This window comes from Tachyglossus aculeatus, chromosome 13 (assembly GCF_015852505.1).
Source record: "Tachyglossus aculeatus isolate mTacAcu1 chromosome 13, mTacAcu1.pri, whole genome shotgun sequence".
Classification (NCBI taxonomy): Eukaryota; Metazoa; Chordata; class Mammalia; order Monotremata; family Tachyglossidae; genus Tachyglossus; species Tachyglossus aculeatus.
Window position 1 is genome coordinate 4,337,017 of NC_052078.1, and position 14,347 is coordinate 4,351,363.

Genomic DNA, 14,347 nt, shown 5'->3' on the forward strand with positions numbered 1-14,347 from the left:
AACAGCCAGATGCAACTCAGGCCTACCATAAAATAGCCATGAACACCTCAATTAACGAGTCCTGCCTCTTTTTCCCTTGGCCCCTGGGATTGGTTGGGTTCCAGGTGGAATCACAGATCATCATAATGGTATCTGTTAAGCACTTACTATGTGCCAGGTAACTGTTCTAAGCGCTGAGGTAGATACAAAGCAAACAGATTGGACACAGTCCTTGTCCCACATGGGGCTCACAGTCTAAATCCTCATTTTACAGATGAGGGAACTGAGGCACAGAGAAGTTGAGTGACTTGCCCAAGGTCACACAACAGACAAGTGGAGGAGCCGGGAATAGAGCCCATGACCTTCTGACTTCCAGGCTCTTGTTGTATCCACTACTCTATGCTGCTTCTCTACCAAATAAGCAAGTACCAGTAGTGAGGCAGATAATACGATTGAATGAATTAATTAGTGAAGTCTTTGAAGCAAGTTGGACTCAGGCACATCAATGTGGCAGCGAGTCTCCTCTACCCAGAGTCGGTTGATCACACTTCCTCGCAGGAGCAAGGGGAAGAGAGGAACCCCTCAGGGAGAGAGCTCAATTACCGGCTGATTTAAAAGGTAGCCCTGAAGACTTAATGGTTGGGAGATTTGAAAGGTAGCCCCTGGCTGATTTGAATGGTAGCTCCTGGAGACCACTGATATCTTCTTCCCAATTAGACCAGCTGGCAGAAGTTAGGGACCGTGCCAGTCACATAAACATATTCCTCCCGAGAGGGAAGAGTTCAGTTTGAGTGGACGCAGGCCGATGCAGGGCACTAAAGTAAAAATAAGTGTATTCCTCCCAAAAGGGAAGTTCAACTGAGCACTCGGAATAAATTTTGCATGGCTTAGCCTTTCTGATTCGGGTCTCTCACTCTCCCCGTGCCCGTCCTCGAATCCGCCCCCGCTTGCCGGGTGACTTCTGGTCGCCACTATCTTTCTTGGGCAAAAACCCAACAGGACACAGCCTCCTTTACAATGCTTTCTAGAGTGGAAACCACTGTTGGGTAGGGACTGTCTCTATATGTTGCCAATTTGTACTTCCCAAGCGCTTAGTACAGTGCTCTGCACATAGTAAGTGCTCAATAAATACGATTGATGATGATGATGATGGGCTGACAGAAGTTTTCAATAGTCGTTCGAGGCTGTAGTAGTCATTGTCCCCGCCTCTTGATCAAGGCCATCAAACACACAACCTGGCCTAGTGGCTAGAGCATGGGCCTGGGAGGCAGAAGGTCCTGGGTTCTAATCCTGCCTCCGCCACTTGCCTGCTTTGTGACCTTTAGCAAGTCGCTTCACTTCTCTGTGCCTCAGTTACCTCATCCGTAAAATGGGGATTAAGACTGTGAGCCCCACGTGAGACAGGGACTGTGTCCAACCCGGTTTGCTCCTTTTTCACCCCAGCGCTTAGTACATTTCCCGATGTATAGTAAGCACTGAACAAATACCATTATTATTATTAATAACTACAGACAGCGCAAAATGAAGGTGGAGAGAGATGGCAAGGGCAGAAGGGTCTGCACCAAGTAGAAAACAGGGGTTGAAGAAAATGAGTCCCTGCTTGGGAGGCCCTGGGAGGACCAGGGGTCAGTGGTGAAAGAGTGAAGGGGCTTCAGAGTGAAGGGGCTTCAGAGCCTCCTCTCCTTACCCATTTAAGAGGGAGAGGAAGAGGAAGCAACATTGCTGAGCCCAACCCTAGGTCTTCTGCCTCTGCCTCCTCCTGACCCTGCCCCTGGGGCCCAGAGAATAGGGACAAGGGGAATGCTGAGATGTTCTTGCAAAGTTCTGTATGTGTGCCTGTGTATGTGCGTATGTGTGCATGTGCGGGTGTGTATGCATGCCCGTTTGCTTGGAGGAGTGGAGCCCAGAAAAATAGGATAGAATGGCCAGGAAAGAACCTCCCAGGATCAAAAGTAGCCCGGGGGACAGCACCATGAGGACTGGGATAGTGTCTACCATCTCTATTGTATTGTACTCTCCGAGGAGTTTAGTACAGTGCTGTGTGTACACTGAGCACTCAATAAACACGATTGATATATTGATGGGTTGATGGACAGATGGATGGATGGATGGATGGATGGATGGAGGGATGGACAGATGGGGGAATGGGATGTGGGGATGTGGAGAAATCTGAATTCTGGAACAGGAAATGCCCTTTCTGTTTCTGAAAATCACAGCTAGGGCCGGCCCCTTCTTTGTCTTCACTGAGTTCCCTGGGGTCAAGGGACCCAATCCAAGCCCCCGGAGTGGGGCAGGGGAGGGGGAGGAGAAGAAACAGGACAGACAGCAGCAGCAGTGTTGCGACCCTCACCCTCTTCCCTTCCTTATTGCTGCTACTCTCTGATGCTCTTTGGATGCTCTTGGAAGCAGCAGTGCCTCCTCTCTCTTATTTGCCTGGTCTCCCTTGGCTGAGTGGGAGCAGTCCCCCTCTTAATCCTCTCAACCCAGGCAAGGTCCCCAATTCACCCTCACACAAGCAAAATCTCTAGTGAAATTACAACAGCTGCTATCTCCTTCCCTAGGAACAAAAGTCAGATGGCTTGTTTCCTGCTGTGTCCAGTATCTGCCTGCTTTCACTTTCTGTTCCTGTTCTACACAACTGATGTTTTTCAGTTGCTGATCACTGCCTCCTGTCACCAACATCCTGGGGCCCCGACATAATTACACATACAAGAATAATAATGATAATGATAGCATTTATTAAGCTCTTACTACTACTACTACTAATAATAATGATGGCATTTATTAAGTGCTTACTATGTGCAAAGCACTGTTCTAAGTGCTGGGGAGGTTACAAGGTGATCAGGTTGTCCCATGGGGGGCTCACAGTCTTAATCCCCATTTTACAGATGAGGTAACTGAAGCACAGAGATGTTAAGTGACTTGCCCACAGTCACAAAGCTGACAATTGGCAGAGTCGGGATTTGAACCCATGACCTCTGACTCCAAAGCCCAGGCTCTTTTCCACAGAGCCACGCTGCTTCTCCATGTGCAAAGCACTGTTCTAAGCGCTGGGGAGGTTACAAGGTGATCAGGTTGTCCCACGAGGGGCTCACAGTCTTAATCTCCATTTTACAGATGAGGTAACTGAGGCACAGAGAAGTTAGTGACATGCCCAAAGTCACACAGCTGACAAGTGACAGAGCTGGGATTTGAACCCATGATCTCTGACTCCAAAGCCCGTGCTCTTTCCACTGAGCCACGAAGAACCAAATGACATGCGAAGCAAAGCAGTTACCCGGGTCACCCCAAAGTGGTTCCTGGCAGATGGGTTCCAGCCCACAGAGAAAAGATGATTGCTGATGATGGTATTTGTTAAACACTTACTATGTGCCAAGCACTGTTCTAAGTGCTGGTGACCCCTAACCCCTCTTTTTCCCCCACCAACATCCCTCTCCCTACCCCGGTTCTGCCCTGAAAGTGATCTTTCTAGGACCCTTTGGGTGTTCTGGGATGTTCTTAAGTGTGTTGGCATATTTGCAATGCTCCTCTGGAGATGATAGGGTTATTTATTCTTGTATCCAAAACTTTATTTATATATACTGTCATGATCCCCTCCCGAGGATCGCTCCCCCACAATATCAGAGGCTAGACCTATGAGCCCTTAACTAGGGATTTGACTCCCTTTTTAATTCGGGCATTCAAATGACATGTTCCAAAAGTAAAACCAAACACCACACAGCGGAAAACTTTAGTTTACACTAAGGCAGGGTTAGGCGACATACGCACGCCCAGGCACACACAAACGCACACGAAGTACAACACCTTTGGTTGCCAATATAACTGGTTTGCCCCAAGTCTTGGTGAAGATGATCCTACGTTGAAGGGGTTTCAAGGAGTCGATTGCCTGCAACTCGTTGTCATCCTGGTTCCAATCTTAGGTGCTTGGCCGCTAGCTTGATGGCTAATCCGGCCATCTATTTCCTGCCCAGCAGAGCGATTTAGCCCCTCCTTAAGCCCTCTGCAAAACAATTTGGTTCCCCTCCAACAATTCCAGTCCCCAAAACTCAGAAAGATGATACAGTTTCTCTTCTAAATCGTCCCTTGGCCTTGTTGCTCCCAGAGTCAAACAATACAGGATGGAGTCACTCCTACCCACTAGTGGATAGGGCATGGACCTTGGAGTTAGGAGGACCTGGGCTTAGTATATACTAAGCACTTGACGAATAGTGCTGGCACATAGTAAGCGCTTAACAAATATGATTAACAATAACAGCAGAGAAGCAGCTTGGCTTAGTAGAAAGGGCACGGGCCTGGGAGCCAAAGGACGTGGATTCTAATCCCAACTCTGCCACTTGTCTGCTGTGTGACCTTAGGCAAGCCACTTAACTTCTCTGTGCCTCAGTTTCCTCATCTGTAAAATGGGGGTGAAGACTGTGATCCCCAAATGGGACAACCTGATTACACACTTATTAGATTAGAACAGTGTTTGGCACATAGTAAGCACTTAAAAAATACCAATAACAAATGCCATTACCAAGGGGGCGTCTCAGGGTCTCAGGGTCAGGCGGGAGCCCAGTCCCAGAAACCCAAGAAAAGGGAAGATTTTATCTTTGAAAGATGAGTGGAAAGTGTGGATCTCTTCCTGGGTTTCCGCATTATAGAAGGTCACCTGGCCTCCATCGACATCGAGTAAGACCCCCACGACGCTTGGGACTTTTTTGTTTCGGTGAGGTTCGTTATGGATGAGCACGTGGTAAGGGGTGCAGATAGTCAGGCACCATATGGTCTCCTCATGGTCCTGGTTACTCTTCCTCTCCACAGACTCCGCGGCCACCCCGATCTTGCATAATCCCTTCCCTTCCACCTCCACCTCCCAGTAATGCTGGCCTGAACTGAAGCCCGTGGAGCCCAGCACATAGGCTTCCCCTATAAATCTCTTCTGATTCTGGGACACCTTCTGTGGAGATATGATCCATTCCACCGATTTATTGTCCTGGGACAGGCACAGGTATTTGTTGGCTGTTTCTGGATCCAGTGTGAGCTTCTCTGTAAAGAAAGAAACAGAGTCATTATGGCTGGAAGTGAGCGATAAACAGGGAGGATTTGGAATAACCAGAAAACCCAGTTGCTGCCTTCATTATGGTCTCCTTGCTGACCTCCCAGCCTCCTGTCTCTCCCCACTCCAGTCCATACTTCACTCTGCTGCATGGATCATTTTTCTACAAAAACATTCAGGACGTGTCTCCATACTCCTCAAGAACCTCCTGCCATCCTCGACTCTCGTCCATGTCGCTGCTGCCCAGCAAGGGTGAGTTTTGACTTGTAGCAGATTGCCTTCCACTCCCTAGCCACTGCCCAAGCAAGGAATGGAATGGCTATGCCTCTGCTTGACTCTCCCTCCCTTAGCCAAGACTGGTCGAGTGTGCCACCCTGAGAGGATGCTTCTTTCTCTTATTCCTATCTTTTTCCTTTTCCTTCCCTCCCCTCTGCTGTGGCTTTCTGCTCAGAGTACTCCCTCCTTCTGCTCGCCCACCTCTCCAGATAAGTTGACGGTTTTTGTTTTTGTTGTTTAATTTGCATTGTTAAGTGCTTACTACGTGCCGGGCACTGTACTAAACACTGGGGTGGATACAAGTTAATCAGGTTGGACGCAGTCCATGCCGATATGGGGCTCAATGCCTTACTCCCCATTTTACAGTTGAGGTAACTGAGGGACAGAGAGGTGAAGTGACTTGCCCAAGATCATGCAGCAGACAAGTGGCGGAGCTGGGATTGGAACCCAAGTCCTCTGACTCTCAGGCCAGAGCTCTTTCCACTAGACCATGCTGCTTCTGTTGGCTCCAAGAAGAGAGGTTTGGTGAGTGGCCAGATGGAGTTTTTCCTACCGCACAACCAGGGGAAGGGGTGGAGATTCCTCATTAAACTGCAAGCCTCCAGAAGGCAGGGCGGCTCATCTGATACCTACGATGTAGATTTCCCCAAGTGTCGTATAGGTCAAACTTCTGCACTCAGGGGTCACTCAAACTAAGACACTGACATTGATGATGATGATGAATTTGAGGCAGAGGAGGGAACTTGTAATCAGGTAACGATTAATTGCATTGTATCTCAGAGCAGAAGAGAAACTGCATGGTCACCTTCCGTTAATTCGGAAGAATGAAGACAGGATTTGAAAACGAGGAGAACGGGGCTCTAATCCTGGCTCTGCCATTTGTCTGCTGTGTGATCTTGGGCATGCCACTTTATTTCTCCATGTCTCAGTTACCTCATCTGTAAAATGGAGATTAAATCCTCTCTCCAACTTGGAATGTGAGCCCCATATGGGGGGGACTGCATCCAATCCGATTGTTCTGAATCGATCCCAGAGCTTAGTACAGTGTCTGGCACAAAGTAAGCATTTAGCCCATTGTTGGGTGGGGAATGAGGGATATATAGAGAGAGGAAATAAGGGCTGTTAGAGCTGGAGGGAGAATTGAGCTGGCTGACTGTTAAAACTGGAACTGGGTGGGGGTGTGGGTCTGGGCTTCTCAAATTAATCTTCTCCCTCTGGCTTGTTTCCCTCTCCCACTCCTGTGCCCAGTGCCCTTTCACCTGAGGAAGCAACTTGTCTGGAACGGGAAGGAGAAATTACTGCCCGCTGAGACCAGTGAACCAGAGAAGAACTGACTCTGGCCTGAATAAGGCCAACAGGCGGGAGGGGCAATGCGGGAGGCAGGCAGGGGGACAATTTGATTTCTCTGAGCCTGCCAGAGGAGCTGGGTGAAAATGGCAGATTGCGTCACTGTCCTGGGAGGGGCTGGGGGCAGGTAACCATGTTTGGGGATTCACTAACTACAGGGGCAGCAGCATAGCTTAGTGGAAAGAGGAAGGGCTTGGGAGTCAGAGGTCATGGGTTCTAATCCCGGCCCTGCCACTTGTCTGCTGTGTGACCTTGGGCAAGCCATTTAACTTCTCTGAGCCTCAATTACCTCATCTGTAAAAATGGGGGTTGACTGTGAGTCCCTCATATCTACCCCAGCACTTAGTACAGTGCTTGTCACATAGTAAGCACTTAACAAATACCATTATTATTAGGGGCAAAAGTTTCTTCCTCTTCTCACCTTTTTCTCTCTTGGTGGAGATTGGAAACTCCTTACTGGGGTCACCAGGGCCTTTGGTCCCACACACGGCTGACACCCGGAACTTGTAGAACTTCTCACGTATCAGTTCACTGATCGTATAGGTCTCCGTGTCCTTTCCTACCATCAGTTTTTGCCAGTCACTTTCTCCAGCCTCATCGGCTCCTTCGGCCTCCCGTCTGTACTCCACCCTGTACCCCGTGACTGCATTCACGTTTTCCTTCGGACGCTTCCAGCTGAGGGACACAGTCTCTGGTCCCTTGAGAACTGCTGAAAAATCCTCTGGAGGGCCTATCGGTAGGGTCATCACACACTTATTGATCCTCTGGCTCCTCCACAACTCATACACGTCGGCGAATCTGAACTCATAGTTGGTGTCACAGTTTAAATTATTTATTTCAATCTTCTCTTGTTTCCTGCCAACGATCATAGGGGTCCACTCGGAATCTCCAGATCTGTATTCTATGCAATAGCTCTTTAACCCCTCTCTTCTCTCTCCTTCTGTGGTCAGTCTGAGCTGTATTCGGTTCGATCGGATCTCCTCGATCTTGGGGAAGGGGGGACAGGCCGGGGGCTCAAAATTCTTGCTAGCCAGGACTCCTCCAATGTGCAAGTAAATCGAAGCTCCTGGATTGTCCTTGTCTGAGATAGAAGCCACAATGAACCGAACTTTGCTTTGAGATTTGTTGACTTCAGCAAATTTGGAGAAGGCCACGACCAATTTCCGCAATCTCGCCTGGATTTCGTCTTGTTTGAACCACGGTGTTGAGTTCACTCCTTCACAGGCAGAGTCTGCCTGCTTGGTTTCCTCTACTTTCTGGTTGCGAAGCCAGCGATCCAACTCCCGCAGATACGGATCCTCTTTCTCCAACGAGGTGAGGGTAAACGTGACTAGCACGTCAATCTGGGGGTCGCGGGTCATCCGAGCCCGCTTGTTCTCGGAACTGACGACTTCCACCCAGTCCAGCAGAGACAGGTAGGAATCGACAAAGCCGACCTCTGCCTCGCTCTGATCCAGAAACCGGTTGAGGCTCCATTCGTTGAACGGAGAATCACCTCTTGCAGTCAACAGGTTTGCCAGGATCTCTTCCCCCGCACCCTCTCCTCGGATCTTGGGCAGAGTCGCCGATAAATCTTTCTGGAACCAGTGTTTGAATTGCTGGCACAGTTCACAAAACCTCTTGATCTTCTCTCCGAGGGTGGGGAACCTCGCCGCCTTGGTGGCCAACATGTCATTGCACCTGACGCAACAATCCATCAGCCCCTCCAGCGCTGCCTGCGCATCACTCACCAACATGTTACTGATCTCTCGGACCACCCTGGCCGCTTTGGAATCCAGCTTCGCCAGCGGGTATAGCCATACTTTCATGGGCACGGCCTTCTCCCCATTGGCCCCAAGCAGCCTGGGCAGGGAGGAGTAGACCTCTACGGCTTCGGTGTATGTCACTGGATTCTTCTCCAGAGCAAAGTCCCCGTAGAATGTGCAGTTGAATTTCTCCACCTTCTTTTTTTCTTCATCTTTCAGGTGGAGGGTTCCTTCCCCTTTGATGCTCACCGTAGGGATCTTTCGTATGGAGATGCTCAGGCTTCCCTTTATGTCCTGTTCACTCTCTGAAGAGGAGAATTCCTGGTCAAACACGAAAAAGGCCTGCGCTCCGAACAGGACTCCCGTCACCACATGGGTGGCGGTGCCCTGCTCGAACACTTCCGGATACTTGACGTTCTGCCTGCCTAAGTGCTTCATCGTCAGCTGCTTGAACTGGGTGGTGGTGGAGTAGTGGAGCGTGACCCGGGCCTGGTGCTTGGATTTCTTGGTGTCGTCCATGTAACTGGCCGATCCTCCCACCTCAACCAGCCCCGCCAGGAAACTTGCCTTCAGAGAGGCATTGACGTTGAGAGCGCTGGACTTGTCTTCCAGGGAGTCAGAGGCGATGACCCGGAATTCCGTCCGGTACTGCGCCTGGGAGTGCATGTCCTTTTCCGTGTCGTTGATGTTCCATAATGTAAAGCCTGGGGAAAAAAAAAACAGTTGTGAAGGACAGAACATGGCGAGCTGTAATCCTTCCTCTTAACCTCCCCAGTTCTGAAATCAGAAGAGAACAATGTTCTCCAGATGTGGGCAGACTAAAGCCCCATTGACATAAGAGCTTTTCTGTCCCAGTAAAAAAATTCATCAGTGGTATTTGAGTGGTTATTATTTGCACAGCACTGTACTAAGCACCAAGTATAGTACATAGAGTTGGTAAACATATGTCTGCTGTGTGACCTTGGGTAATTTCCTTAACTTCTCTGTGCCTCAGTTACCTCATCTGTAAGGTGGGGATTCAATACCTGCTCTCCTTCCTATTTAGCCCTGAGTGGGACAGAGGCTGTGTCTGACCTGATTATCTTGTATCTCCCCCAGTGCTTAGAGCAGTTCTTGACACCTAGTAGGCACTTGAAAAGTATTCCAATCATTATTATCACCCTGACTGCCTCCCTTTACTCACGGCCCACCCCGCAAGCCCCACAGCGGCTATGTACGTATCTGTAATTTATTTATTTATCTTAAAGTTCGTTTCCCCCTCTAGTGAGTAAGCTCATTGTGGGTAGGGAATGTGTTTGTTTTATTATTGTGTTGTACTCTCCCAAGCATTCAGTATAGTGGTCTGCACACCGTAAACACTCAATAAATATGATTGATTATTATTTTTGATTATTATTCTGGGCTTCACCACACACCTTCTCTGCAGGGTCTCCTTCAGGGGCTGTCCTTGTCCCCTGCCTCACCCCAACTATGCCAGCAAATTTTGGGGAGGGGTTAAGTATCTTTGCTGGTTTCCTCTCTTAGGATTAAACTATTTCCCCATTTCAGTTTCTGTAACTCTGAGCCCCAGCAGGCAAATCTTAAACTCTGTGGGTTCCAATAATAATAATAGCAATAATAATGATAATAATAATAATAATCATGGTACTTGTTAAGTGTTTACTATGTGCTGAGTGCTGTCCGAAGCACTGGGTTAGATATTCATTCATTTATTCAATTGTATTTATTGAGCACTTACTGTGTGCAGAGCACTGTACTAAGTGCTTGGGAAGTACAAGTTGGCAACATATAGAGATGGTCCCTACCCAACAACGGGTTCACAGTCTAGAAGGGGGAGACAGACAACAAAACAAAACGTGTGGACAGCTGCCAAGTTGTCAGAACAAATAGAATTAAAGCTATTATATTATATTAATTATATTAATATAATTAGATATAAGTTAATCAGGTTGGACACAGTCTCTGTCCCACATAGCGCTCACAGTCTTTATCCTCATTTTCCAGACAAGATAACTGAGGACCAGAGAAGTGAAGTGACTTGCCCAAGGGCACATGGCAGTAAGCGGGGGATCCGGGATGAGAACTCAGGTCCTTCTGACTTCCAGGGCCGGGCTCTGTCCATTAAGCCACACTGCTTCCCCATAGGTGTAGTGTCCCACCTTCTTTCTCTGAGCAGTTTTTGAATCCTGAGGACTGGAGCCCTTTCTTGACAACCAAGGGATCAAACCCAGAGGAACCGACTGCCACCCTAGGAGGGCAGGCTGAGTGCTTACCTGGGATAAAGCTATCATCTCGACAGTCATACAGCATCCCCAGTTGCAAGGGACGCCCCAGAGCCGGCATCTCAATGCGTTTAAGATCCATGTTCCTTCCAGGAGACGAGCAGGTCCTGACCTGAAACACACTCCCAGCAATGGCAGGATGTGGTCACAATCATCTCTCTTGGGCAAAAGCCAAACAGGAAAAGACAGCCTCCTTTGGCACCCCTTTTAGAGTGGAAACCCCAACTACAGTGGATAAGCTGACACAGGTTTTCCATGGGGATGGGTCTGGTGAAAAGGAAAATCATAGCCTTTGGGGCCACATCCATCAGGTACCTACAGGGCTAAAAGAGAAGATCGGAGAGAGATGGCAGGAGTTGAGGGGCTTGAACCAAGTAGGGATCAGGGGTTAGACGAGGCGAGTCACCGCCTAGGAGGTCCCAGGAAGACCAGAGGAAGAGAGAGACCAGTGTGGAAGAGAGAGAAGGGGCATCAGAGCCTCCTATCCCCATTCACTGCAGAGGGAGAGGAAGAATAAGCCCAAACTTGAGTCTGCTACCTCTGCCTCCTCCCGGCCTTGCCCCGGAGCCCAGAGAATAAGGGTAGGGAGAAAGCTGAGATGTTGTTGCAAAGTTCAATGAGAGAGAGAGAAAGAGAGAGAGAGAGAAAGTGTGTGTGTGTGTATGTGTGTGTGTGTGTGCGTGTGCATGACTATGTGCTTGGATCATGCGGAGGAGTGGAGCCCAGAAAAGCAGGATGGAATGGCCAGAAAGTAACCTCCCGGCATCAAAGTAGCATTCCTGGCTCCTGAGCTGACTACAGCATGAATTTTTGTGCTTTAAAAAAAATCATATTTGTTAATTGATTCAGGAGCTTCCCAAGCCCTGAATACTACTAAAGCCCTGGGGTAGATACAAGCTAATCAGGTTAAAAATAGTCCCTGTCCCACATAGAGCCCAAAGTTCCAACCCCATTTTACAGATGAAGGAACAGAGGCACAGCAAAGTTAAGTGACTTGTCCAAGGTCACATAGCAGACAAGTGGCAGAGTCGGGATTAGAACTCAGGTTCTTCTGATTCCCGGGCCTGTGCTCTATCCGCTAGACCACACTGCTTTTTCAGAACTGAAGATGTCCTGAAGCGAATGAGAGAGGAGAGGTCGCTGGGTGATTGAAAGTACCCTCTGACAATGAAGCCCAAAGTCCTGAGCGTGGGTCACTTACTGAATTAAAAGACAGCACTGTGGGCAAGAACCAAGTCTGCTCTCACATACAGTTATGTTGGTATTTGTTAAGTGCTTACCCTGAGTCAATCAATCAGTGGTATTTATTGAGAGCCTACCGTGTGCACTGTACCAAGCACTTGGAAGAGTACGACAGAATTGGTAGACATGTTTCCTGCTCACAAGGAGCTTAAACTCAAGCACTGTTCTTAGCACTGAAGTGCTACAAGATTCAAGATAATCAGGTTGGACCCAGTCCCTGTCCCACATGGGATTCACAGTCTAAGAAGGAGGGAGGAGGATTCAACCCCCATTTTACAGATGGAGCACAGAGAAGTGAAGTGATTTCCACCAGGTCACACAGCAAACAGTGGCAGAGTCGGGATTAAAACCCAGGTCCTCTGACTCTTAGGCCCAGATCCTTTCCACCAGGCCATGCTGCTTCCCTAGCTCTTCTAGTTCTCATCTCCTCTCCCACTACAACTGAACACAAGCGCTTCACTCCTCTAATGCCTATCTACTCACTGTGCCTCTATCTTTTCTAGCTCACTACCAGCCCTTGCCCCCCTCCTCCCTCTGGCCTGGAATTCTCTTCCCCTTCATGGCCACAGATTATTTATTTATATTAATGTCTGTCTCCCTGTCTAGACTGTGAGCTCATTGTGGGGAGGGAATGTGTCTCCCTACTCTGTTATATTGCTATATTTTCCTCTCGCCAGCAGTTATCCCAGTGCTCTGCATGCAGCTAGCGCTCCGTAAATATGGCTGATTGATTGAATGATTGATGCCTGACAGATTACCCCTCTCCCCACCTTCAAAGCCCTACTAAAATCGTATCTCCCCCAAGAGACTTTTCTAGACTAAGCCCTCACTTCTCCACCCTATTAGCCCCCCTTCTGTGTCAACTAGGCAATCCCGTCTATGACCCTGAAGTACTTTGATACATACCCTGTCTCCACTCTCACATAACCTATGTCCATATCCTGATAGTTGGCTGCTTCCCCTAATCGTAGTTCATTTCAGTGTGTGTCTCCCCAACTAGATTGTCCATCTAGGTCATGAGGTCCAGGATTATGCCTACTGACTCTATCGTATTGCACTCTCCCAAGAGTTTAGTACAGTACTAGAAGCAGCTTGGCTCAGAGCTCAGAGGAAAAGAGCACGGGCTTTGGAGTCAGAAGGCATGGGTTCAAATCCCTCCTCTGCCAATTTTCAGCTGTGTGACTTTGGGCAAGTCACTTAACTTCTCTATGCCTCAGTTCCCTCATCTGTAAAATGGGGATTAAGACTGTGAGCCCCCCGTGGGACAAACTGATCACCTTGTACCCTCCCCAGCGCTTAGAACAGTGCTTTGCACATAGCAAGCACTTAATAAATGCCATCATCATTATTATTATGCAAACAGTAAGCACTCAATAAACAGGACAGATGGATGGATGGATGGACAGATGGGGGAATGGGAAATGGAGCCTGCATGGAAAAATCCGCTTCCAGAAACAGGGAAATGCCCTTTCGGTTTCGGAAAATCGCAGCTCGGCCGGCCCCTTGTTTGCTTCCACTGAGTTCCTCTTGGACAAGGGACCCAATCCAAGTCCCAGAGGGGGACAGGGATGGGGGGAGAAATAGGACAGGCGGCAGCAGAAGCAGCAGTGTCAGGATTCTCACCCTCCTCCTATAAACTCCCTTTCTTACGACTGCTGCTCTCTGAGCCTCTTTGGCCTGAAGCAGCAGCCCCTCCCCTCCCTGCTGTGCCTGGTTTCCCCCGGTTTATGCACCCCAGGGGCTCAGCGGGTACCCCTCTCAACCCACGCAAGGTCCCAAACTCACCCTCGTATGGACAAGATCTCTAGCAAGAATCCGAAAGAGCTTACCTCCTTCCGTAGCCAAACGACTTCCCGTAACTCCTCGGTTCTCATTCTGCTTTTACTTTCACTTCCCATTTCCCATGTCTGACATCAGTCAGCTGCTTACCCCTGCCTCCTATCAGCCTTAAACCCCACCAGAAGGAACAGAACCCGCCCCTCACCTGATATAATTACCTACCCCAGAATGACATGACTTGGCAAGAGGTGGGAAGCAAGGCAGTTAACTGGCTCACCCCAAAGTGGTGCCAGGCCTGTGGGAGTCTAAGCACTAGGGAGAAAACAGTGCTCTACACACAGTAAGCGTTCAATAAATACAATTGAATGAATGAATGAATGAATGAATGAATGAATGAATGAATGAATGAATGAGAGGAGGATCTGCACACCCCTCAGCCATTCCCTGAGGAGGCAAGAAAAACAAAGCACCCTGGCTCCCTGAAAGAAGAGAAGAAGGAGACATCTGGAGGTTCTATGGGTCAGGGGGTGAAAAGAAGCCAGAAGAGAAAGTTAGGGACCCCCATAAGCAAGAGGGAAAGGTGGGAGAGCAGCACAGCCCCAAGGAGAAGGAAGGAGAACAGTTCTTCCTAAAGGAGGAGGAAGAAGAAGGTAAAGACC

The 14,347-nt window shown here is 48.9% G+C and overlaps 1 protein-coding gene across 3 annotated transcripts; it reads right to left on the reverse strand.

Annotated features, from left to right (window-relative positions):
- Window positions 1-4,428: 4,428 nt before the first annotated feature.
- Window positions 4,429-13,789, reverse strand: LOC119936389 (stonustoxin subunit alpha-like). 3 transcript variants are annotated; one of them, XM_038755977.1, is made up of 4 exons: window positions 13,739-13,789; window positions 10,659-10,779; window positions 7,062-9,089; window positions 4,429-5,007 (listed from the first exon to the last, which is right to left on the reverse strand). In XM_038755977.1, exons 1-4 carry the CDS (start codon window positions 13,781-13,783, stop codon window positions 4,508-4,510), a joined length of 2,694 nt encoding a protein of 897 aa, XP_038611905.1. In that variant the 5' UTR covers window positions 13,784-13,789; the 3' UTR covers window positions 4,429-4,507. The 3 variants fall into 3 exon arrangements, with proteins under 3 accessions (XP_038611905.1, XP_038611907.1, XP_038611906.1); XM_038755979.1 differs by having other exon boundaries at window positions 10,659-10,789; window positions 13,739-13,765; XM_038755978.1 differs by having other exon boundaries at window positions 10,659-10,990; window positions 13,739-13,765.
- Between the last annotated feature and the right edge of the window lie 558 nt (window positions 13,790-14,347).

Bases quoted from the DNA above. Each gene is read 5' to 3' on its own strand.
- LOC119936389 (XM_038755977.1), bottom strand. From the start codon at position 13,783: ATGAGAACCGAGGAGTTACGGGAAGTCGTTTGGCTACGGAAGGAG. The intron at 10,780-13,738 runs GTAAGCTCTTTC...AGTGTGTTTCAG, and splicing joins TCGTTTGGCTACGGAAGGAG to GTCAGGACCTGCTCGTCTCC. The intron at 5,008-7,061 runs GTGAGAAGAGGA...CTTTCTTTACAG, and splicing joins CTCCACCAAGAGAGAAAAAG to AGAAGCTCACACTGGATCCA.